Raw genomic sequence first — 23,580 nt, 5'->3', positions numbered from 1 at the left:
TGCCCTTCCACTGGGCTGAATCCCCAGCCCCTTTTTTGGTGTTTTTTTCCCCCACTTTTCCTTCCTTTTTCTTTATGAGACAGGGTCTCCCTATGTAGCCCAGTCTGGCCTCAAACTTGAGATCCTCCTGCTTCATTTTTCCCAGCACTGGAATGACAGGTGTGTCCTACTGTGCCTAGTCTATCTTTTTTTTTCTTTTTTATGCATTCAGCAATTTCCCTTAAAAAATTTTCTTTTGATGATACTAAGGATTGAACCCAGGGCCTTGCATATGCTAGGCAAGTCTTGTATCACTCAGCCACATCCCCAGACCTCTTGAAATGTTTAATCATTTTAATGTTTGATATAAGGGGATGGTGTTTCTCATCTAATATTCCTATTGTGGAATCTTTGGTGTCTGCATGTCTGTGTGCATGTGTGTGCCACTACTTTAACTCAGGGCTTATACTCAGGCCTCTAATTAGTTGATTTTTCTCATTATACCACTTGAGCCATGCCTCCACTTACAGCTTTTTGCTGATTAACTGGAGAGGAGACTCAGCTTTATTTGCCCTGTCTGGCACAGAAACAAGATTCTCGAATCTCAGCATCCTGAGTAGCTAGGATTGCGGGTGTGAGCCACTGGTGTCCAGCTATTGTTTTGGAATCGGGGTGTGTGTGTGTGTGTGTGTGTGTGTGTGTGTGTATGTGTGTGTGTGTGTGTGTGTGTGTGTGTGTGTGTGTGTGTGTGTGTGTGTGTTTTGTCAGTGGTGGGGCTTGAACTCTGGGCCTGAGTTCTGTCCCTCAGCTCTTCAGCTCAAGGCTAGTGCTCTAACACTTGAGCTACAGTGCCACTTCCAGTTTTCTAGTTGTTTATTGGAGATGAAGAGTTTCATGGACTTTCCTGCCCGGGCTGGCTTTGAACTGCCATCCTCAGATCTCAGCCTCCTGAGTAGCTGAGACTACAGGCGTGAGCTACTGCTGTGTGTTGTTTTTGTACATATGTGTCTGCCACTTCTGAAGCTTGAACTCAGGGTCTAGGTTTTGTCTGTAAGCTTCATTTTGCTCAAGGCTAGCACACTGCCATTTAAGCTATAACTCCACTTCATCTTTTCTGGTAGTTTGTTTGGAGATAATTATCTCATGAATTTTCCTGCCTCGGCTGGCATTGAGCTGTGATCCTCAGATCTCAGCCTCCTATGTAGCTAGGATTCCAGGTGTGGACCACAGGCACCTGGCTTGGAATCTTTTTTTTTTTTTTTTTTTTCTATTAGAAGAGATTTATTTAGCTGACAGATCTGGAGGATTGGATACATGGTGCTACAAATTTCCATCTCTAATGAGAGCACTTTGGCTATGTCAGATGGTGGGTTGCATCAAGGTGGGGACACAGGCAAGATGGAGAGATCACAAGGACCTAAGTACAATTGTACCAAGAATACAATTCAGTCCGGGCATCAGTGACTCATACCTGTAATCCTAGCTACTAAGAAGTCTGAGATCTGAGAATTGTGGTTCAAAGCCAGCCCAGACAGGAAAGTCTGTGAGACTTTTATCTCCAGTTAACCACTATAACAGCCAGAATGGAGCTGTGGCTCAACTGATAGAAGGCTAGCTTTGAGCAAAAAAGCTCAGAGACTAGCGCGCGCGCGCGCACACGCACGCACGCACACACACACACACACACACACACACACACACACACACACACACAGTTTTTCAGACATTAGAGCACTAAAGCTTTTGCCCAGGAAGTGTTTTGCAAACACAGGTATTATACAGTATCTGTTTGTAGAGTCTTCCCACAGTGACCCTCCCATCAACCCATGGCTTGGAATCTTAATTTATGATGTCTCAGAATAATAAGAAGGGAAAGATTAAAATATCAAAAAAGACACATCATAATCTTGTTTCTCTGTGTATTTTCAGGTGTAAAAAGATGGTTCCAGCTTCAAAGAGGTTCACTATACATAGATCCTCCAATGTTCTTACACTTTCCCTGAAACGCTTTGCAAATTTCACAGGGGGAAAAATTGCTAAGGTATGTAGATGATGTTATTAATAATTTTTGTGTGGAGACTTTCAAGGCTTAAGTGTCAGCAGCTGTTAAGAGTTATAAATGACTTGATCCAATAGTTTTGTTGATAGTTTATTGATATTAATAGTTTATTATAGTTTAATTATAGTTTATTCTAAACTCTCTGGCATTTGGTAGCAGGCAAAAAAGGTCAGGGGAAGGAGCTCATGAATGCATGTATTTTCACTGTGTCCTCCAGCTGGTTACACTTTCTAGTGAAGAAACTGCTTTTAGACTTCATATTCACTTCTCTGGTATTCATGGTATGGAGGTGATAGAGGGAGAACTTGTATAGTTTGAAATCCAGAAAATGGCTGACCACCAGTGGCTCATAGCTGAAATCCTTGCTACTGATATCTGAGGATTGCAAGTTCAAAGCCAGCTGGTACAGAAAAGTCTATGAGACTCTTATCTCCAATAAACTACTCAACTGTGGCCCTCCCCTTCCCCTCCCCCCCCCTCGCTCCCCGCCTGAAATGGCACTTAGGAGCAAGTGGTAGAGTGCTAACCTGGAGCATAAAAACTTAGGGACAGCACCTAGGCACCTAGGCCTTTAGTTCAAGCCCCAGTTGCAACACACATACACAAAGGATTTCACTGACATGTTTGCTGTCTAATTTTTTGATGTACATTAAACTTTCCTATTTTCTGTTTACCTAGTAAAGGCTGCAAATGGCTAAAAGCTCAGTATCATGAGAGAAATAATTAATACATTCCTAGGTCATTTAAAATAAAAATGTATTAATTTCCAGACTTGTTATTCTGTGCTGATGAGCTGTAGCAATGGCAGCTGGCAGATGATCATTCTGTTTACTGTCTCCTTTGGCAAATTTGAAGAATTCACTAGACGAATGCCTTAAAATACATTCAGATTCAGATGTCCTTTGAAAGGTGGTTGAACATGCTTGCTTTCTGCCAGAACATCACAGTGTCCGTGGATCACCCCCAGACAGCCCTGTACCTAAATATGTGGCATAGTCTGTGCCTTCAGAGATGAACTTCATTCTTCCTCTTTCCATTTCTGTTTAGGATGTGAAATATCCTGAGTACCTTGATATTCGGCCATACATGTCTCAACCCAATGGAGAACCAATTATTTATGTTTTGTATGCAGTGCTGGTACACACTGGCTTTAACTGCCATGCTGGCCACTACTTCTGCTACATAAAAGTAAGCTGAGTGGGATCACTCTTTGTGGGTGAATGGTAGAACTTTTACAGTTAAAAGTGGGACTGTCAGCTGGCCACAGTTGGCTCAAATCTTTAATTCTTGCTATTTGGGAGGCATTTTATACCAGCCCAGGCAAATGAAGTTGATGAAACTCCATCTTGACCAGTGGCCGGACACTGCAATGTGTTCATGTCATCCCAAGCTACAGGGAAAGCAAAATGGCCTGGCAACTTGGCATGTGACTGTCATTCCAACTGGTGTGAGAAAGCACAATTAGGATACCAGTCCAGGCTGGCCTGACCTAAAGCAAGACCCTGTGACAAACAATAACCAACACAAAAAGGGCTGGAGGACTGGCTCAATGCCTGCTTAAAAATTGTGAGGGACTAGGTACTGGTGGCTCGTGCATGTTATCCTAGCTACTCAGGAGTCTGAGCTCTGAGGATTGTGGTTCAAAGCCAGCCAGGGCAGAAAAGTCCCTGTGAGACTAATCTATAACTATTAAAAAACTGGAAGTGGTGCTGTGGCTCAAGTGGCAGAGCCGCTAGCATTGAGCACTAAGAAGCTCAGGGACCAGCACCAGACCCTGAAAAAAAGTTATTTAAAAAGTGTGATGGAAGTGGCACTGTGGCTCAAGTGGTAGAGCGCTAGCCTTGAGCTGAAGAGCTGAGGGACAGCGCTCAGGCCGAGTTCAAGCCTCAAGCCCCATGACTGACCAAAAACAAAAAAAAAGTATGAGGCCCTCAGTTCAATCCCCATTACTGCAAAAAAGGAAAAAACAAAAACAAATGAATGAATGTTCTGCTTATATGTTTCTTGACTGTGTTCTTTGTTAATGTAAATCTTTCCATTCTTACTGGCTTTCTCTTGCAGGCTAGCAATGGCCTCTGGTATCAAATGAATGACTCCATCGTGTCCACCAGTGATATTAGATCAGTACTCAGCCAACAAGCTTATGTGCTCTTTTATATCAGGTATTGTCATGAAAACAAGCTTTTCTGTTATTTCTTTTCCTTTCATCAACATATTTAAATTTGGTTTAAGTTAGTTTTAAAAACAGCAACTTGCCGGGCGCCAGTGTCTCATGCCTGTAATCTTAGCTACTTAGGAGGCTGAAATCTGAGGATCATGGTTCAAAGCCAGCCCAGGCAGGAAAGGCTGTGAGACTCTTATTTCCAATAAACCACTAGAAAACCAGAAGTGGCTCTGTAGCTCAAGCGGTAGAGCACTCGCCTTGAGCTGAAGAGCACAGGGATAGTGCCCAAGCCCAGAGTTCAAGCCCCATGACCAACAAAAAAAACAACAACAAAGCAAACCCCCCAGCAACTTGAAGATGAATGCCATGTTCCTTAAGAGGAAAGATGTTTCTGAATAGAGTTTGGGAGTTGCCATTGCTTTCCTGCTCTGGCAGCTCAATACTAAAAGGTGCAGAAGGACAGATAGATGCCAGCTGGGGGTCTTGTACTTATGGCTGCAAGCCAAGTGGCACCAGGGGCTCTGGAGGCAGGATGGGGCTTTGTGAAGGCGTGCTGGGTACCCTGCGTGGTCATAGCTAGACTTCTGCACCACTGAGCACACCTGCCATCAGGAACCCGTCTAGCCTGGCACAGTACTCAGGTCTCTGTTCTATTGAGGCTGCAAACTCTGACTTACTAGTTCTGTGTTTAGAATAAAAATCTGATGCATGCTCCAAGCCTTCCAATCCTCCACCTCCTTTTAATGGTGTTGTGTATTAAACCCAGGGCTTTAGATATTTAAGGCAAGCTCTCTACCAGAGCTAATTGGGTATCTTTTTTTTTTTTTTTGGTCAGTTATGGGCTTAAACTCTGGGCCTGGGTGCTGTCCCTTAGCTTTTCAGCTCAAGGCTAGCACTCTACATCTTGAGCCGCTATGCCACTTCCACTTTTCTAGTGGTTTATTGGAGTTAAGAGTTTCATGGACTTCCTGCCTGGGCTGGTTTTTGAACCGTGATCCTCAGATCTCAGCCTCCTGAGTAGCTAGGATTACAGGCATGAGCCACCAGCACCCAGCAAGACATTTTTATTTTTTTGGGTCCGGTCGTGGGGCCTGAACTCTGGGCCTGGGCGCTGTCCCTCAGCTCTTCAGCTCAAGGCTAGCGCTCTACCACTTGAGCCACAGCGCCACTTCTGGCTTTTTTCTTTTTGCTTATGTGGTGCTGAGGAATCGAACCCAGGGCCTCATGCATGCAAGGCAAGTGCTCTACCACTGAGCCGCCTTCCCAGCCCCAGCAAGACATCTTTTTTAGTTGCTTTATTTATTTAGGTCTTTTATAGCTTTTTTTTCTTTTTCCAGAGCTGAGGACTGAACTCAGAGCCTTGTGCTCGCCAGGGCCTGCTAAGCTTAACCCCTAGCCCCAAGGCATCTTTTTTTTAATAGCTAAAAATGTAGAATTTTCCAAAATATCCAGTGAGGACAGGTTATTGTACGTCGGTCTGTGTGATAAAGTATTATGTAGCTATTAAGAGTGATTTTTTTTTTTTTCTTTTGAGCCGGGGTTGGGGGGGTTTCCCTTGATCTCGTAATCTTCCAGCTAAGTGATTTTTGAGGAAAGCAGTTTGAAATATTAAAACACTGGTGTTTAAAACAATGTTGTGGATAGATAATGTTTTCTTCTTTATTTTTTTGGATCTAACAGAATGTTTGTTTCTCTTCGCTACTGCGGTTAGAACTCAGGGCCTTGTACTTGCTGGGCAGTTCTCTGCCACTTGACCCACATCCCTTCAGCCTTGGACCTGGTTTACTACAGCGGTACACATTTGTTACTAAATATAAATAATTAGAAAAATAGGTTGTTTGCTCATTTGTTTCGTTGGTCATGGGGCTTGAACTCTGAGCCTGGGTGCTGTCCCTCAGTTCTTCAACTTAAGGCAAGTGCTCTACCATTTGAGCCACAGCGCTATTTCCGCTATTTCCACTTTTTCCGGTGGTTAATTGAAGATAAGAGTCTCATGGACTTTCGATGGCTTTGAACCACGATCCTCAGATCTCAGCCTCCTGAGTAGCTCAGTTTACAGGCGTGAGCCACTGGCGCCCTGCGAAAAGTAGTTTTTTATTTAGTTTTTAAAATTGTTATTATAAAGGTGATATTCTGAGGGGTTGTAGTTATATAAGTCAGGTAAAGAGTACATTCCTTGGGGCTGGGGGTTTAGCCCAGTGGAAGGGCGCCTGCCCGGCGCGCGCAAGGCCCTGGGTTCGGTCCTCAGCCCTGGGGGACGGGGGGGGGGATACATTTCTTTTTGGACAATGTCACCCCTTCCTTCTCCCAGATTTTCCCTCCCATCCCCACTCACAAGTTGTATAGTTCACTTTCAACATAGTGTTCAGTGAATACCATGGCTGCATTTTTTGAAAAGTAGCTTTGTGGAGCACAATGTGTTATTTAGTGTCTGCCCTCTCCTCCAGGTGTCTTGATGAGCACCTCACCTCCACTAGAGGAGGCCATGGCTACACTGTATGGGAAAACAAAAGCCTGGTCTCCTCAGCTTTTGTCTGAGGGGCTAGTGCTGTTGAATTTGCAAGTGAATCTCTTGTAGGGAGATGTCATTTGTCACCTTAAGCAATATTCTTTGTCCCCAGGTCCCATGATGTGAAAAATGGAGGTGAACTTACACATTCTCCCCACAGCCCTGGACAGTCCTCTCCCCGCCCGGTGATCAATCAGCGGGTTGTTACCAACAAGCAGGCTGCACCAGGGTTTATTGGACCACAGCTGCCCTCTCATATAATGAAGGTAACATTTCATAGGTGGAAACCTATCTTTATGTCAGTTTGAAAGATGTGTCACTGTCCCAGCTAGTAACACCTCCCTCCCCTCCATCTACAGCCTAGTTTCTCATTAGGTCCATTGTGTCAGAGAGCTGAAGATCTCTAGAAAGCCTGAGATGCTGGTGTGATCCAGAGGTCGCTCTGAGTATGTGTAGATCTTAGTTCCTACCACGGACTTGATGAGGGACGTGCAGGAGAATATTTGGCTTCTTCATGAGTGTTGACTGTAGCAAAGTGCCCATTTGCAGGGCTGAGGTCATCATGTCCACATGCCTGTCTCCCATCTCCTTCCCACCTGGGTGATGGTGCGCCCAGTGGCCCTGGCAGGCCTGCAGCGTGCCTGTGTTCTGCGCAGCAGTGCACAGAGTGGGGCCTCACTCTCCCAGTTCTGAGACTGAGGCAGCTTGCTGCACGGGGCTCAGCTGTGTCGCTGGTGCAGGATTGGGTTTGGTCTGAATTCTGATGGTCTAGTTGTCACTTTTCTTTGGTGTTATTGGGCAGCATATGAACTCAGTGTCTCTGAGAGGGTGGCTTCTAGCTCGATAGGGCTGTGCTTTCCATGCCTATGCATAGGGTAGCAGCTATTTATTTTTCAAGTTTTTTTTTTAATCTTTTGAACTCAGCTTGCTAGACAGATACTATACCATTTGAGCCCCTCTGCCAGTCTCTTTTTGCACTAGTTACTTTTTTTTTTCAATTTTTTTATTGTGAAATTACCATACAGAGGGGTTACAATTACATGGGCAAGATAATGAGTACATTTCTTATCAAGCATTGTTGCCTCCTCCTTTGTTTCCTCTTCCCATCTCTTCCCATCTCCCCCCCTCCCCCTGCCAACTCCCCCCCCCCATAAAATTGTAAAGTTCGTTTTTCGACATAATGATCTGTACATCTCATTGTTGCAATGGGTCCACCTGTATCCCTATTTAAACGATTTGTTTTTTCCCTTCCCCTCCACAAATTATCTCAACATCAAATACAGTGAAAGCAGGGGTTATACTGTGGGGGAAGGGATCACTAGTTACTTTTTGAGATAGGCTTTCATTTTAAGACCTGGATTGTGATCCTTCTCTTTGTCCTTCCCTTTTTCTCTGGGATGATGAGTGCTTATAGCACTGTGGCTGTGTGGCCATCGTATTTCCCATGGCTGGGGTGACAGGAGCATGCTCCAGCCGCCTTGCCCAGCCATTCAGCCATTGGTTGAGGTAAAGTTTCATTCAAGAATTTTTCTGCTCAGGCCCACCTTGAACACAATTCCTCCATCTCCATCTCCCAAGTAGTTAGGATTTCGGCTTGAGCTACTTTTTTTTTCTTCCCCCAGTTGCTTGATTTTTGTGTGAAGCCTTTCACTATAACTGTTAAGATATCAGGTACTTCAGTTACGTAAGAAAACATGAAGGCTGGGCTGGGAAGGTAGCTCAAGGGAGAGTGCTTGCCTTGCATGCATGAGGCCCTGGATTCGATTCCTCAGCACCACATAAGCAGAAAAAGCTGGAAGTGGTGCTGTGACTCAAGTGGTAGAGTGCTAACCTTGAGCTGAATAACTGAGAGTCAGTGCCCAGGAACAGAGTTCAAGCCCCACGACAAAAAAAAGAAAACATGAAGGCCAACATGATTTGTCTACAAACTAGCTTTCACTATGGTCATCATAGGGTTTAGCAATAGTAGTGGGGACATGGAACAACAGAACTGCATGAGAACTGGGGGAGCTGATAGGGAGGTGGCAAAGACGTGGCAGCCTGGTGACAGGACATGGAGCCGTCTTTGTGTTTCTCCACATGGTGGTATCCCTGGCGCTAAGGCCATTAGTGATTCTTGCTTCCTGGCACTTCCTTCTGCCTGAGCCAAGGTGCTTACAGGCGACCGACCACGTCCTCAGGGCCCTGATGATCACTGTCAGGTTTGGAACTGAAGTTGGCTTAGGGTTTGTGTTCTGAAAGACATACTTGTCTGATTTATTGTTTCATTGCCAGAAACCCTGGCCTGTGAAAGGCATGTGGGTGGAGCAGGTGAATGAGAAGGTGTTTCTAGATAAGTCAAACATGACCAAAATGAGCAGGCCTGAGGCAGCATGGATGTGGTTCTGAGCACTGATGCAAGCTTTTCTTCTTCCAGAATGCACCTCACTTAAATGGGACTGGGCCATTGAAGGACACGCCAAGCAGTTCCATGTCAAGTCCTAATGGAAACCCCAGTGTTAACAGGACTAGTCCTGTTAATGCTTCCACTTCTGTTCAAAACTGGTCAGTTAACAGGCCCTCAGTTATCCCTGAACACCCCAAGAAACAAAAAATCACCATCAGTATTCACAACAAGCTGCCTGTCCGCCAAGGTCAGTCCCAGCCTAACATTCACAGCAATTCTCTGGAGGCCCCTACAAAGCCTGCTCCCTCCTCCACCGTCACCAGTTCTTCTGCAATACAGTCTACCTCGAACACATCGCCGATGTCAGTTTCTAGTAAAGTAGCAAAATCAGTCTCCCCAGGCGAGCCCTGCTCCCAGCCAGTGGTGAATGGCAAGTCCAAGCTGAGCTCCAGCGTGCTGGTCCCCTATGGCGCTGAGTCCTCCGAGGAGTCCGATGAGGAGTCCAAGGGCCTCACCAAGGAGAATGGTGCCAAGGAGAACGGTGTGGGCCCCACACTGAGCCCATTCCCCACTGCTCAAGAAGCGGAGGAAGGCGAGGCCTCGCAGCCGGAGCTGCTGGAGCCTGTCTCCCTAAATGGTGCTAATAGTGCAGATGGCAACCCGAAGGAGAATGGCCTGTCCTTTGACAGTGCCAGCTGCCATGTGCAGCCCTCTCTACTCTCAGAAAACCCCTTTTCCAAAGCAAATGGTCTTCCTGGAAAGGTGAGTGAGCCTCTGCGTGGCAGCTCTGTGTCATCGGGGAGCATGGCTGGCAGCTGGAGGTGACCTCTCTCCTTCTCGTTGCAGGTGATACCTGTCCTTTTGCCATCTCTCCCAGAGGACAAAATCTTGGACACCTTCAAACTTAGCCACAAAGTCAAAGTTGCAGCGGGTGAAACAAGGTAAAACAATAGGTGACTTCATACAACTACTGAAAGGTAGTGAAAATACTACAAAAATAAAAAAGAATAAATGAGAAGGGAAGCTCGCAGCATGACAGTCAGTTGTGCCTGTGTTGTTATGTTAGCTCTGTAGTAGTTTTTTTTTTTTTTTTTTGTTGGTCGTGGGGCTTGAACTCTGGGCCTGGGCGCTGTCCCTCAGCTCTTCAGCTCAAGGCGAGCGCTCTACCACTTGAGCCACCAGTGCCCGGCCTGTAGAAGTCTTATAGCACACATTTTGAGTCCAGGAATGGTTTGAAGAGATCTGTAGAATTGGTTAATTTGCTTTTTAGAAAGGTAAAGCCTTTGTCTGTGGAACTGTTTGTCTCTCTCTTTTTTTTTTTTTTTTTTTTTGGTCCGGTCGTGGGGCCTGAACTCTGGGCCTGGGCACTGTCCCTCAGCTCTTCAGCTCAAGGCTAGCACTCTACCACTTGAGCCACAGTGCCACTTCTGGCTTTTTTCTTTTTTTGCTTATGTGGTGCTGAGGAATCGAACCCAGAGCCTCGAGCATGCAAGGCAAGCGCTCTACCACTGAGCCACCTTCCCAGCCCCTGTTTGTCTCTCTTAAGGATGGTGTTTATGCTGACAGCGTCTCCACCCATCTACCTCTTTTCTGGCTAGCAGTGCTACTGCACTCTTCTCTTTATTACTCAAGGCAGCTAGTGCTCTAGTGGAGCACTCAGCCACAACTCTACTTCCAGCTTTTTTGGCAGTTTATTGGAGATAAAAGTCTCACACACTTTCCTGCCCAGGCTGGCTTTGAACCTCGATCCTCAGATCTCAGCCTCATGAGTAGCTAGGATTACAGGCGTGAGTCACCGGCGCCCAGCTTCATATGCTCTTAATAAGGAGCAGCTATGTGAAAGTATTAAGGTTATAGTGTGGGAGTTGTGAACTTGGACAAATCAAGTACATTGTAAGGACCCTTGGAGAAGTATGGGATGAAATTCAAAGAGAATGTAGACTGTTCCTATCAGTCTATGCTGACCAAAGTGTAATTCAGGAATCAAATGGAAGGGCCAGTGACTCAGGGTCCAGTCCACCCAAGGGCACATGTTCAGTAGATGGTGTGTGGCCACGTTCTGATGAAGACCAAGTTCTGGCACAGTTCTGACCAAAACACAGTATATCCACCTCTCAGTCTTTCAGGAGTCAAACTCCTGGGACTCTCAGTGCTTGTGGGAACTGGGTTTTACATCCCACAGATGGGCCCAGAAACACCCCACTGAATCTCTGTAGTTAGGGTTTTCCCTTCCAGGATGTCTTTTCCCTCCTGGTTCTTTCCTGAGCTCCCCATGCGGGCCATGTGCACCACAGCTGTATTGCAGCTGTCCCCAGCTCCCATACTGCACTAGGTGAGGGGCCGGCTTGGGTCTGTCAGGGCAGAATGGATTTCCTACAGAATGTTCCCAGGCTTCCTGAGGTTCCTGAAGTTCAGGAGATTTAGGAACCCAGTCTAGTGTAAAGCTCCCCTGCCTTTGGTCTTGTTTTGTTTTGTTTTTTGGTGCTAGTACTGGAGCTGAACTCTGGGCCTGTGCTCTCTCATGTAGCACTGCCACTTGAGTGATTAATTGCCCAGACTGGCTTTATTTTTAAGTTGTTTTTTTTTTTTTTGCGGGGGGGGGGGGGGGGGGGTCCAGTCGTGGGGCCTGAACTCTGGGCCTGGGCGCTGTTCCTCAGCTCAAGGCTAGCACTCTATCACTTGAGCCACAGCGTCAGTTCCAGCTTTTTTCTTTTTGCTTATGTGTTGCTGAGGAATCGAACCCAGGGCCTCAGGCATGCAAGGCAAGCGCTCTACCACTGAGCCACCTTCCCAGCCCTACCCAGACTGGCTTTAAACTGCAATCCTCAGATCTCAGTCTCCTGAGTAGCTAGGATTACAGGCGTGAGCCTCTGGTGTTCTGTGCCCGGTGTCGGGCTGCACTGTTGGCCCTTTGCTGGTTACTTGGAGACAAGTGTCTCACAGACTTTACTGCTGGGGCTGGGTTGTTACTGAAAATTAAGATTTGATTTAAAAAAAAAAACAAAAACCAATAACTTATTTTTATATAATGAGGGAGAAAGAAACGCCTTCCAGCGCTGTTAGCTAGATGTGCTTGAAGTCATGAGGTATTCCTGGGTCGGCGGACGGCCCCTCGCGGTCTGGCTGACTGTGGTGTGTTGCTTTAGCCCCCCTGGAGCAGGGAGAAGCCCTCCCGAGGACCCCGCCGAGCCCGAGCCGCCCAGCGCCAGCGCCGCGGCCCCCGACACGCCGGCGGCCGCCAGCCCGAGCAAGTCCACGGCGCCCCCGCTGGCGGACCCCGGCGGCGTCACCTCTACCAAAGAAGGCGGACCCGCAGTGGACCCGGCGGCGCCCGGCGAGGACGGGGACCGCGATGGGGACCGCGATGAGGACGGGGACCGGGACAAGGACGAGACCCTTCCCCGTATCCACGCGCCTTGCGGCCCCCCGGGAGTCCCGCACACGCCGCCCCACGAGGCGGCCCGGAGAGCCGAGAGCCCTGCCGCAGAGGCCGGGGAGAAGCGGAGCCCGGCGCCCCCCGCGCCCTCGGAAGACGGGGCGGAGCCCGCGCTCCGCGTTCACCTCCGCAGGGACTGGGGCGAGGCCGCGGAGGAGCCCCCGGTGCCCCCCGCGCCAGACAGGACCGCGGCCGCCCCTGCGGACGGGGGTGCAAGGCGCGGGCCCCCGGGGGACGAGGGCGACGCGGGGATCCCGGCCCGGGACAAGGCGGATGGCCTGGGCGGCCTCCGACGGGCGGAGCGGGGCCACTGCCGGGACCGCAGCCACTGCCGGGACCGCAGCCGCCGGGACCGGGACCGCGATGCCCGCGACCCCGGCCGCTCCGGAGACCGCGGCCGCTCGGGCAGCGGGGATCGGGGAGAGCGCCCGCGGGACAGCCGGGGCGGCTCCGCGGCCCACGGGCCCCACCGCCACGGGCGGCGGCGCTCCTACGGCCGGGAGCACTGCGCGGGGAGCCCGCGCCCGCCCGGCCACGGCCACGGCGGCCCGGAGCCCCGTGGACCGGGCAGGTACGGCCACCACCGCCCGCGGAGCCGGAGTCGCAGCGGGCCCGAGCAGGACTGGGGGCGGCACCGCCGCGCGGAGAGCGAACTGGCCCGGGGCCGCGAGGACTTCCACCCCGGGAGGCTCCGCTGGGACCGTGGCTACCGCCACAGGTTCGCGCCCTACGCCGCCCGCGAGCACTGGGCCTCGGCCCGGCCCCGGGACTGCTACTGGGCCCAGGCCCGTGGCCTCGACCGGCCCCGGGACACCACACCGCCGCCTGGGCCCGACGGCTGCGGCCTTCCCGAGCGCCTTCACGGACACGAGAGTGCCAAGGCCCGGAAGCGGAGGTACGAGAGTGTGGACTCCAACCACAGCCACCCCGACAAGAAAGCCCGCAGAAGCTTCGAGAAGGACCCGTCAGGGGAGCCGAGGGCCAAGAAGCACAAAAAGTCAAAGAAGAAGAAGAAGTCCAAAGACAAACACAGAGAGCGAGACTGCAGGTGAGTGGAGGGCGCCGCCCTGCTCCCCCTGCACGACCATGTGCGCTCGCTCGTCGCTCGCTCGCTCCCTCGCTCGGAATCTCCACCCTGCGCTGGCCTGTAACACTATTCTTACACTCTCACTTCGTTAACATTCTAAAACTTAGCGCCCTCTACACGCATCCCTGTCCATTGCCAGGGCCTCTGCGGAAGCCCGCAGCTTCTGTCGGGTCTAGTGGGGTTTCTTGGCTTGGGCTTCCTTCACATTTAGAGTATGATGGAGGCCGACCACTGGAGGCCGGGAGCTGAGGGGTATCGCTTATTTCCTTGGTTTTGTCTTATTTTTCTGAATCTCATTTTGAAATCTGAAAGGTATTTTTGTTTAGTTGGTTGGTTCTGTTTTGTTGTTGGTATGGGAGTTTGAACTTAGGTCTCTGTACAAGTCCATGATAGCATGGAGTTACTCAGACCGGGGTCCCAATCTGCCCACTTTTATCTTCCCATCATCCCGAGGTGCCTGCACCCAGCTTTCTCTATGGAGATGGATTTTCATGGGCTTTTCCGCCTGGCCTGACCCTTACACCCAGCTCTGGACTGAGAAGGGGTCTTACTAATTTTCTGCCCAGGCTGGCCTCCAACTTGAGTCTTCCTATTCTCATCCTCCCAAGTAGCTAGGATTTACAGGTATGAGTCGCTGGTGTCTGTTGGATGTGTGTGTGTGTGTGTGTGTGTGTCTGTGTGTGTGTCTGTGTGTCTGTGTGTGTGTGTGTGTGTGTGTGCTGGGGCTTAAACTCAGGACTTCATACTTGCTTGGCTTGCTTGTTTGCGGTGTGCTCTACCACTTGAGCCGTGCCTCATGGCTTTTGTAGATGGAGCTCAATGGTGGCTGAATCCAGTGGCAGAGTGGAAGTTGGTTAAAATATAATTCTGGGCTTAAAAAATGGTTACAGTAGGTTGAGGCGTGGTGGTGAAGTCCTGTAATCTCAGCACTTGGGAGGCAGAGGCAGGAAGATGGAGACTGAGACCAACCAGGGCTACACAGTGAGACACTGCCCTGGGGAATTTGCATGTGCACATGGCCCTGGCTGGTGGCTCGCACGCAAAGGGCAGCCTGTCTGATGCTGTTCTGTCCGCTGTCTTGGTGCTGAATTCTGGCTGCTGCTTCTGCAGGCCCCAGCAGGATTTGGAGCTTTCCGTATCATACTCTGACGCTGACCTCCACAGACACAGAAAGAAGAAGAAGAAAAAGAAGAGACACTCGAGGAGATCAGAGGACTTTGGGAAAGATGCAGAACTACACCTAATGAAATCCGTGAGCTATGAGGCCATGGGCCATTTCCGGAGAACTGAGGGCAGTGTTTTGCTCACTGAGGGCCCCTTCCGGGAGAAGACGAAGCATCTGAGGATGGAGAGCAGGGCCGACAGATGCCATCTGTCCGAGTATGGCCAGGGTAAGAGAGAAACTTGGAAATTTTGTTTTCAAAAAGGTGATTAACACCTGGAGAGAGACCCTCAGGGCCACAGAAGTGTTCAAGCCCCCCAGGCAGGCCATTGCCCCCATCCTATACCTGCAGACCCAGCTGTGCCTGCTAAGCTGTGTAGTCGCTCAGTGTGGCTGCGTGATGCCTTTGCTGTGTGGAACCCGGCCTATTATACTCAGAACTGGTACCTATGGCCCCCACCTTCTGAGGGTTTGTCTTGTGAAGGGACTGGGGCTTGAACTCAGGGCCTCAAGCTCTTAGCTGTTTGGCTCATAGCTAGTGCTCTACCTCTTGAGCCATGCCTCTACTTGCAGCTTTTTGCTGGTTAATGGAGAGAAGAGCATTATGATTTGTCTGCCCTCGCTGGCTCCAAACCTCAACCATCAGATCTTAGCCTCCTGAGTAGCCAGGATTATTGTCATGAACCACTGCCACCTGGCTTAAGTAGTTTTTATAGAAATAGTTTTGAAATATGTGCTTTGTTCTCCTTTTTTTTTTTTTTTTGGGGGGGGTCCGGTCATGGGGTCTGAACTCTGGGCCTGGGCGCTGTCCCTCAGCTCTTCAGCTCAAGGCTAGCGCTCTACCACTTGAGCCACAGCGCCACTTCCGGCTTTTTTTCTTTTTGCTTATGTGGTGCTGAGGAATCAAACCCAGGGTCTCAGGCATGCAAGGCAAGCACTCTACCACTGAGCCACCTTCCCAGCCCCTGCTTGGTTCTCCTTAAAGCTTTATGAGTGTATCCTAACTCTGGGGTCAAACTTGATGAGTTGGGTCATTAGGAATGTTAGCAGGCTTATGTCGGTAAACCCTACTTGGGAGATGGAAGTAGGAGGGATGCAGTAAAAGGCCAGCTTGGGCAAAAGGGTGAGGTGCTATCTCAACAAAGAAGTTGGATGTGATTTCTAAAGCCTACACTTTCAGATACTGGAGAGCCTGACCTTAACTGAAAAACAAACTAAAACAAAAAGGGTTAGGGATGTGGCTCCAATGGCAAGGTGTTTTCCTAACAACATGAGGCTCTGAGCCCAAGGGCTTGAACTCAGCCTGGGTGCTGCCCTTAAGCTTTGCTCAAGGCTAGCGCTGGTACCACTTGAGCCACAGCTGCACTTCTGGCTTTTTGGTGGTTAATTGGAAACAAGTCTCATGGACTTTCCTGCCCAGGCTGGCTGTGAACTGCCATCTTCAGATCTCAGCCTCCTGAGTAGCTAGGATTACAGGTGTAAGCCACAGTGCCCAGCTCCCCAAAATTGAAGAAATGTTAATGGTCAGCCTATGGCTCCTGCCCTCCCTGCTCACTCCAGGGTGCGTGTCTTGGCTTCGGGCACTGATTGCTCTTAGGGCAGCCCCTCTGCTTTGCAGCTGCCTGCAGCAAGGAGGATGAGCTGTTTAAGGTGGTGATGGGCAAGTCCAGATCCAGAGCAGAGGCCCTTGCCACACAGAGCCAGTCCTACTTGTTCTTTCTGCTCTGCAGGGTGACAGTGCCACTCATGAGGGTGCTTCATGCCAGCACTGTGGGTTTACACCTGTAGACTTTGTGTAGGGTCATTTGCTGTCCCACTGCCTGGATGCCACACAGCAGAGATGAGCCAGAGACACAAAGGCTGGCCACCCCCACACACCTGAAGTTCATATATGTGAGCAGGGACTTGACACCATGGCTGGCACAGGGCCACGTCCTCTCTTCTGTGAGGGAGGTCAGGCCAAGAGCCAGCCAAAGCCAGACTCTCCATGCAGTTGTTGGTGCAGGGTTCAAGGTGAAGTGCCCAGCCTACACCGTGGGGCCCAGTCTAGAAGACCAGGCTGCAGCCCACAGGTGATATTGGCTGGCTGGAAAGAAATATGAATGTGGCATTTGTCCTTTGTGTTTTTTTTTGGTCAGCTGTGGGGCTTGAACTCTGGGCCTGGGCATTGTCTCTGAGCTCTTTAGTTCAAGGCAAATGCTCTACCACTTGAGCTACAGTGCCACTTCTGGTTTTATTTTTTTATTTTTATTTTTATTTATTTTTTGGGGGGGGTCCGGTCTTGGGGCCTGAACTCTGGGCCTGGGCGCTGTCCCTCAGCTCTTCAGCTCAAGGCTAGCGCTCTACCACTTGAGCCACAGCACCATTTCCAGCTTTTATTCTTTTTTGCTTATGTGGTGCTGAGGAATTGAACCCAGGGCCTCATACATGCAAGGCAAGCGCTCTACCACTGAGCCACCTTCCCAGCCTCACCACTTCTGGTTTTCTAGTGGTTATTTGGAGATGGGAGTCTTGTGGACTTTCCTGTCCAGGCTGATCTTGAACTGCAATCCTCAGATCTCAGCCTCCTGAGTAGCTAGGATTACTAAACAATGATCACATATCGTATTTAAGAACTGGTTCCATGTTAACATGTCAGCATTTTGGGGAAGAGGGCTGGTCAGAGGCTGAGCAAGGTGCTGGGCATACTGGGCTGTCCAGAACTGCTGCCAGGACTGCTTTCTTGAGGACACTCAGCTGCAGAGAGAACTGAGCGCGGCCTGAGACCAGGACGGCCCTCAGCAGCCTCATCACAGGTACCCCAGCCAGCTCTTTCTGCGTGCACATGAGCGCCTCAGGCAAGGCTGGCACATCCCCTGCAGGCATGGCTTGGGCATGTTTTCTGAGGGTCTGGCCTCACCATGTGAACCCATTTCAGTGGGACACAGGAAGGAGCTATGTCTTTGTGCACTGACCCTTGTGAAGACTGATCTCAGAAGCTGGGGTGCTGGTGCCTCACGCCTGTAATCCTAGCTCTCAGGAGGCTGAGATCTGAGGATCATGGTTCAAAGCCCGCCTGGGCAGGAAAGTCTGTGAGATTCTTATCTCCAATAAACCACTAGAAAACCCGGAAGTGGCCCTGTGGTTCAAAGCGGTAGAGCGCTCGCCTTGAACTGAAGAGCGCAGGGACAGCGCCCAAGCCCAGAGTTTAAGCCCCACGACTGACCAAAAAAAAAAAAAAAGTACTGATCTCAGGTGACTGATGTGGGTTCGGTTTATAGGTGAGGCCACAGAGCCCAGATGTTAGATTTTGCAGAGTCATTAAAATCTATTTCTAACCTTTGCCTTCCAGGTGATTGAAAACTTGGCCTTATACAAACGTCACTAGTTACGGTAAGCCCTTCTCTGCGTCTGCTATGTAGTTAGTGGAAGCACTAGGGGGGATGTGGGTGAAGAGAACACAGGGCATCAGGGACCCTGGCCCAAGTGAATGAGTTGTCTCCTTCCTTCTGCTCCAGCACAGTGGCCCCCCCCCCTCATTAGACTGGGCCGTGGGTGTGGCAAAGCAGAGCAGAGTAGCCCCACCCAGGGCAAGGGCCATTGTGCGCAGCCTAGGGAGGCTGAGGGAATGGGGAGAAGGGAGCCTTTTGGCTTTTGAAAGGCAGTCATGGCCAGTGAGTGTGTCTGTTCCTTCAGACTGGCAAAGGACATGGTAGGACAATTTCCAAGTGCTCTGTCTCTAGGAGTTGCGCGGTGTTCTCTCTTGCTGAGGGGCTGGGCTCTCTGGGAGCCAGGGCCCAGTCAGGTCCAGCAGATGGCGCTTCGCTGGCTCCTTCACCGTGACTGCAGGCCCCCCCCCCCCCCCCCCCCAGTGCACTAACACGCACCTCTTGTCTTTCAGATTCAATGTGTTCAACAGAAGCCATCCCCAACCCAGCTTAAATTATCAACCTAGAGAATAACTCTGTTCAAACTGCGTGGTGCTTCTTTTAGTAAATACTGTACAGATTTTACCATGGAGAATTTTTTTTTAGTTTTTTTTTTTTTTTTTTAGTTTTTACCTTTTCTTAATTGCCCTTATTCCAAAAGGATGAACACTTTCTACAACTGCTGACCATTGTAAAATACCGTGTATATAAATCACATTGAAATAATGCCCTGGAATAGAACATCTCAAATGCTGCTTAATTACAGACTCAGGTTGATTACTTGTATTTCATGTAATGTTCCTCCACGTTAGACATCTGGTGCAGACCAACCGGGAAACAAACCATGGAATTATTAAAAGTACAAACTGACAGTGTGCATATTTAATTTAAAGACTTATTTAAAAATTTGCAAGCTCTCAACTAGACTTTCGAGGGCAGCCTGTTTTCTGTAATGTCTGATACTAGAAACTAATTTGCTTCATATTTTGGTTGTATTCAAGATTTGAACGTGTATTTTATAGACAAGTTCTGTTTTCGAACTTTGTGAAAATATTCCAATCAATTACCAGTTATTATAATGAGTATTTACATTATGAATGTATAATTCAAACATTATTTGTAAAGCCTGCAGTATGTTTTTATTACATAACACTTTTTTTATACAGTGTCTCTCGTCCTGATTATATGATACTGGAGTCTAAGTTGTCAGCTTGGTCCCTTCAAGTTTCTAGTTACAGACAAAAATTATACTGTGATTTTATTTTTAATATGGATATGCTATCAAACTGTGATACACTTATAATTCACTGGTCCTGCATCAGGAGATGGAGTGGGGAAAACTGTATTTAATACAGTTTGTGTTGTTCAGAGATGTCTAAAGTTTGATCTTTGTTTTTTTAAAGATTAAAAAAGCACTAGCCCCACTGTAAATATACAGCATGTAAAATTTATATAGTATATAAATGGCAGCAAAGTAAACATTTTGTGTCTTGTTCTTCTGTTTTCCCCACTTGCTTACAGCCACGTCTCACTGATGCCTTTCTTAAAGCCTGCAGAGCTCCTGTGCCGCCCCCTGCAGGACTCTGTTTGGACTGTCACCCTGACTAGAGGCATGCCAGGGATGCAGGAAAGAGCGGATCAGACAATCTACAGCTTAACGATAGCTTTCATCTTTATTTCATGAACACAGTATTTGCAATAGTTTTCACAGCCATACACCCTCCAATTTCACTGTTGACTTAGCAACAAAATATCAATAGATATTTTGATATCAATAGATACTTTGAGATCAGTAGAGTATTTCTTCATGCAAGTTGGAGTATATATATATATATGTATATATATATATATATATACATTGAATAACAAACACTCCAGAAATCAATACATATGTACATTATCTACATATTAACTATATTGTAAATAGAAATGTTTTCTAAGAAAAAACATAAGAAAAATGAGAAATCACAACTGTGGCTTCTGGTCTATAACAGACCTAACTTAGCAGAGACTTGTGTGGACATATGCGCTTGTAACTACAGGCATTGCTGTACATGACATGAAGGCGGTGGCCTCCCCTGTGGTCATCTGTTTGATTCCATGGAACCACATTAAATGGCCCCAACAGTTCTGGTCCCTGATGCTGCTGCTTGTCACAGCCCAGGGTCCAGCAAGGCTGGCTGGTGGGACTATGTCCAGGGCTGCTGCCATTTGTCTTTGGCCAGGTATGGGTGGGCTGATAAGCACTGAGTGACACGGGTGGAGAGAAGGGTAAGTCCTGCCAGCCCTGCCTCTACACGAGGTGAAACGGCTGGCCTCTCCTAGGTTAACAGTGTCACAACGAAACCTGAATTGGGGGACTAAACATAACATCCTGGAGGTCAAGTTCCTTAAATTATGAGCACCAGGCCTTCTGCACTGCTCCTGCTGAACGGTGTCAGGCAAGCTTTGCTCACAGATGACTGTGGCATTAGATTTGCCATCCGGTGACCCAAGCTCACTGCTCTTAACACCTGACACACGAGCTCCACCCCCAGGGCCATACCCAGGTTAGATGGCAGAGGGTGGCATTGGTCCAGGCAGGGCGGGGCGGTGCTCGTGCATGGAGGACTGGAGGCCAAGTTGCACAAGCAGCTGTCAGGCAGCGTGAGGAATCCATCTTGCCCTGCTCAAACACTGGTTTCAGATTTGAGGTATCAGTAAAGCCTAGGTGATTGAGAATAAGCTCAATGTAGGTGGAGCCTCAGACTTGGGCCTGTGTGGTCTAGCATGATGAAGCTACACCATGTCAGGCAGCTTACAGGTCTTGTTCTACCTAAGTGCACTGGGTCTGAGGACTTCCTTCCTGGACTTGCATTTTGCACAACACAAATGACCTCCAGGGGGAGCAAGTTCCAGGCGTGCTTGCACATGGGTAGGCAGCCACTGCCAACCCCCCAAGCCTGGGGGATGGGGGTGAGGTAAGGGTGGGGTTCTATGTATTATGCATAGGGCATCCTAGAGGTGCAGAAGAGACTCCCAACCTTGCCTTGTACCAATCACACAATGGCCCTGGCCTTCACCCACAGGTCCACCTGGCAGACACATCCGCAGCATGGGTCTGCAACTATTTGCATATGCGGAAGCCTGGACAAGCTGCGGGCTGTGGTGCTTCACAAATCCACCCTGGCACAGATGTGGCGCCCAATGCCATCCCTCCAGATGCAGCCTGCTCTTCCCCACCTTGTAAGGGAGATGACACCTGGCAACATGGCTCTACCCAAGGGTGGGCTTTTTTCCAGTTCCCTGAATATGTGCTCATTACATTACTTCCAACTGCGACGTTTACGTCTTGCTGAAGGTTTGAAATAGTGACAAAAGTCAAAATCCAATTTCACCCACAAGTGCAGTTGAGCTGCATGAAACCGCAGGTGGAGGCAGATGGAGGTCAGCCATTTCATGCGGTTCAACGTGGATGGCCTATGTCCAGGGCATCGGCTCCATTTCCCGGGATTCAGCAGTTACAGGGTAACAAGCCATCTTATTTGGCTTTGGAGAAGCCCATGAGGGGAGGCGGCAAGGGCAAGTGCACAGGTCCTCTGGGTACCCAGTGCCTTCTTCCCTTCCTGCTATAGCCAGGTAGGGCAGCAGTCCCCAGGTGCCCAGGGGAGGGAGGAACCCCTCCCCGCGCTCCCGCCAGGAACTGCACGTGTGGGTTTTCCTGTGCACAGTATATACTTGTGTCCAGGAGTTAGATTTATAGCTGCCATTCTAAAAATACTACTGTTAGAAAGTATTCCATTATAATTTCAGATTATAAAAAAGCATATAAAAGCTATAATCCTATATATCTGAGAAAAAAAATCTGAATAAAAAAGTGGTAGCTTTTCCTTTCCCATTAGATATAAAACAGCGGCTTCTGGAATGGCTAGCACTGCCTAGTGGGCAGATGTGGCATGACTGGTACAAACAGGTTCTGGCTGTGAGCGAGGCAGGTGTGTGTCCATGCAGGTTCCCGTGGCCGGTAGCCACTGCAGGCACCGCTGCTGACCAAGCAGAGGGTGGTGCTCTCAGCAGCAGTGGGCAGCAAGACCGTGGCAGGAAGGTAGTGCTGGCAGCTGACCACACCCCAAACCATAGCATGAAGCCTTAGGGGTCCCCAGTCCCATCCACAGCTGGCTGTTCTGGGAGCCATGGCGGCTGCGTAGGATCTTCAGCTCCTGGCCCAGTCCACCTGTGAGGTGGCTGGGGTGTCAGAGAGGCCTTCAGCCTGCTGTGGGTTCGGGTCTTGACGTTTACCTGCTGTGCCTGGAAGACTATTTCTTATTGGCGATCCTCCTTTTCCTTGTTGCCAGCATGTCATAGAAGGGGTCCCTGCTGATGCTGGCTCTGTGGAAGCAGAGGACAAAAGGTGAGGGGAGGAGGGGAATCTTACCAGAACCTGCCCACCCCTGGGGGGCCTTACTCACTTGATGGACTTCATCCACTCCTCCTTCTCCTCCGGGCTCGGCGCAGAGATCCGGTACACCACGTGGTTCCCCTCTACCACCCTGCCGTCTGCCTCTGTCTTGCAGGCCTTGATCACCTGCCCTTTGTGGCTGGGGTTGTATAGCTCAAAGCAGTTCTGGGGCGGGGGGGTGGGGGGGAAGGAGGAGAGGCGATCACTGCCTGCCCAGCAAGGCCTTGCTGGCCACATGGATGGAAAGGGCTTCACCAAGGGATGCCACTTACAGGTTTCCGTGGGTCTTCCACCTCCCGGATGCTGAGATTCTCCAGTGGGATGATGCCCCTGGGCTCCTTGTCCTATGAGAAAAAGAGGGAGAAGTGTGCAGGGTCCCAGGGTCCCTGGTCACGAGGGGCCCTTGGGAGCCACACTTACTGTTGTGTACTCGAAGTAGTAGAGGCAGTTGTCAGTCAGGATGAACCAGCGCCTCTTCCAGGTCTTCACACGGCCTCCTACAAGCAGAAGAGCCCCATGAGGCAGGAGCTGGGTATGGCCAGAGCCCGAGGGGGCCCAGGACCCCACAAATCACCCACTACACCTTCTGCAAGGCCACAGGAGCCCAGCTTAGAACTGGGGTTCCTCATGAAACCGTTCATGACTCAGACAGCAGCTAGCAAAGGTCTGGCCAAGCTGCGTGGTGGGTGTGCTGTGGGGCCCACATGCACCCCACCCGGCCCCCACAGAGTCCTCTCCGTGCCACCCAGATCACGCGCTCCTCTCTGCTTCCTGGAAGGTTAGTCGGAATGGATGGCGTAACTTCCCCGTGAAATGACAACATGATGGAGTCAGTGCCAGCTCACCCAGGGCTTGATCTGGTTATGTCGGGGCTGTTAGCGCATTACTGGGACGCTGCACAGCCCTGGGATCCATCAGAGTCAATTACCCCCGGCTCAGGGAATTGTTAGATT

At 49.7% G+C, this 23,580-nt stretch overlaps 2 protein-coding genes across 5 annotated transcripts in view; one reads left to right on the top strand and one right to left on the bottom strand.

Moving 5' to 3' along the window:
• The window catches only part of Usp42 (ubiquitin specific peptidase 42), a 46,788-nt gene extending 27,127 nt beyond the window's left edge, over positions 1 to 19,661 (top strand). For 3 of the 4 annotated variants that reach the window (XM_070033507.1, XM_070033508.1, XM_070033510.1), the window contains 10 exons: positions 1,909 to 2,020; positions 3,086 to 3,226; positions 4,100 to 4,200; positions 6,824 to 6,977; positions 9,128 to 9,859; positions 9,944 to 10,038; positions 12,244 to 13,581; positions 14,731 to 15,011; positions 18,114 to 18,154; positions 18,663 to 19,661. In XM_070033507.1, coding sequence (XP_069889608.1) covers positions 1,909 to 2,020; positions 3,086 to 3,226; positions 4,100 to 4,200; positions 6,824 to 6,977; positions 9,128 to 9,859; positions 9,944 to 10,038; positions 12,244 to 13,581; positions 14,731 to 15,011; positions 18,114 to 18,121 — 2,962 coding nt within the window. In that variant the 3' untranslated portion in view covers positions 18,122 to 18,154; positions 18,663 to 19,661. The remainder of the gene's footprint in view (positions 1 to 1,908; positions 2,021 to 3,085; positions 3,227 to 4,099; positions 4,201 to 6,823; positions 6,978 to 9,127; positions 9,860 to 9,943; positions 10,039 to 12,243; positions 13,582 to 14,730; positions 15,012 to 18,113; positions 18,155 to 18,662) is intronic. The other variant, XM_070033509.1, reaches the window with a different exon arrangement.
• A 176-nt stretch (positions 19,662 to 19,837) lies between these two features.
• Positions 19,838 to 23,580, bottom strand: part of Cyth3 (cytohesin 3) — a 105,433-nt gene continuing 101,690 nt past the window's right edge. The window contains exons 10-13 of the mRNA XM_070033511.1: positions 23,048 to 23,124; positions 22,900 to 22,971; positions 22,638 to 22,792; positions 19,838 to 22,557 (exon numbers count right to left, since the gene is read on the bottom strand). Of these exons, the coding sequence (XP_069889612.1) occupies positions 22,485 to 22,557; positions 22,638 to 22,792; positions 22,900 to 22,971; positions 23,048 to 23,124 (377 nt within the window). The 3' untranslated portion in view covers positions 19,838 to 22,484. The remainder of the gene's footprint in view (positions 22,558 to 22,637; positions 22,793 to 22,899; positions 22,972 to 23,047; positions 23,125 to 23,580) is intronic.

Source organism: Dipodomys merriami, unplaced genomic scaffold (genome assembly GCF_024711535.1).
Source record: "Dipodomys merriami isolate MVZ:Mamm:240054 unplaced genomic scaffold, mDipMer1.0.p SCAF_22, whole genome shotgun sequence".
Lineage (NCBI taxonomy): Eukaryota > Metazoa > Chordata > Mammalia > Rodentia > Heteromyidae > Dipodomys > Dipodomys merriami.
Note: the sequence above shows the minus strand (reverse complement) of the source record. Positions and strands in the feature narration are given on the sequence as shown.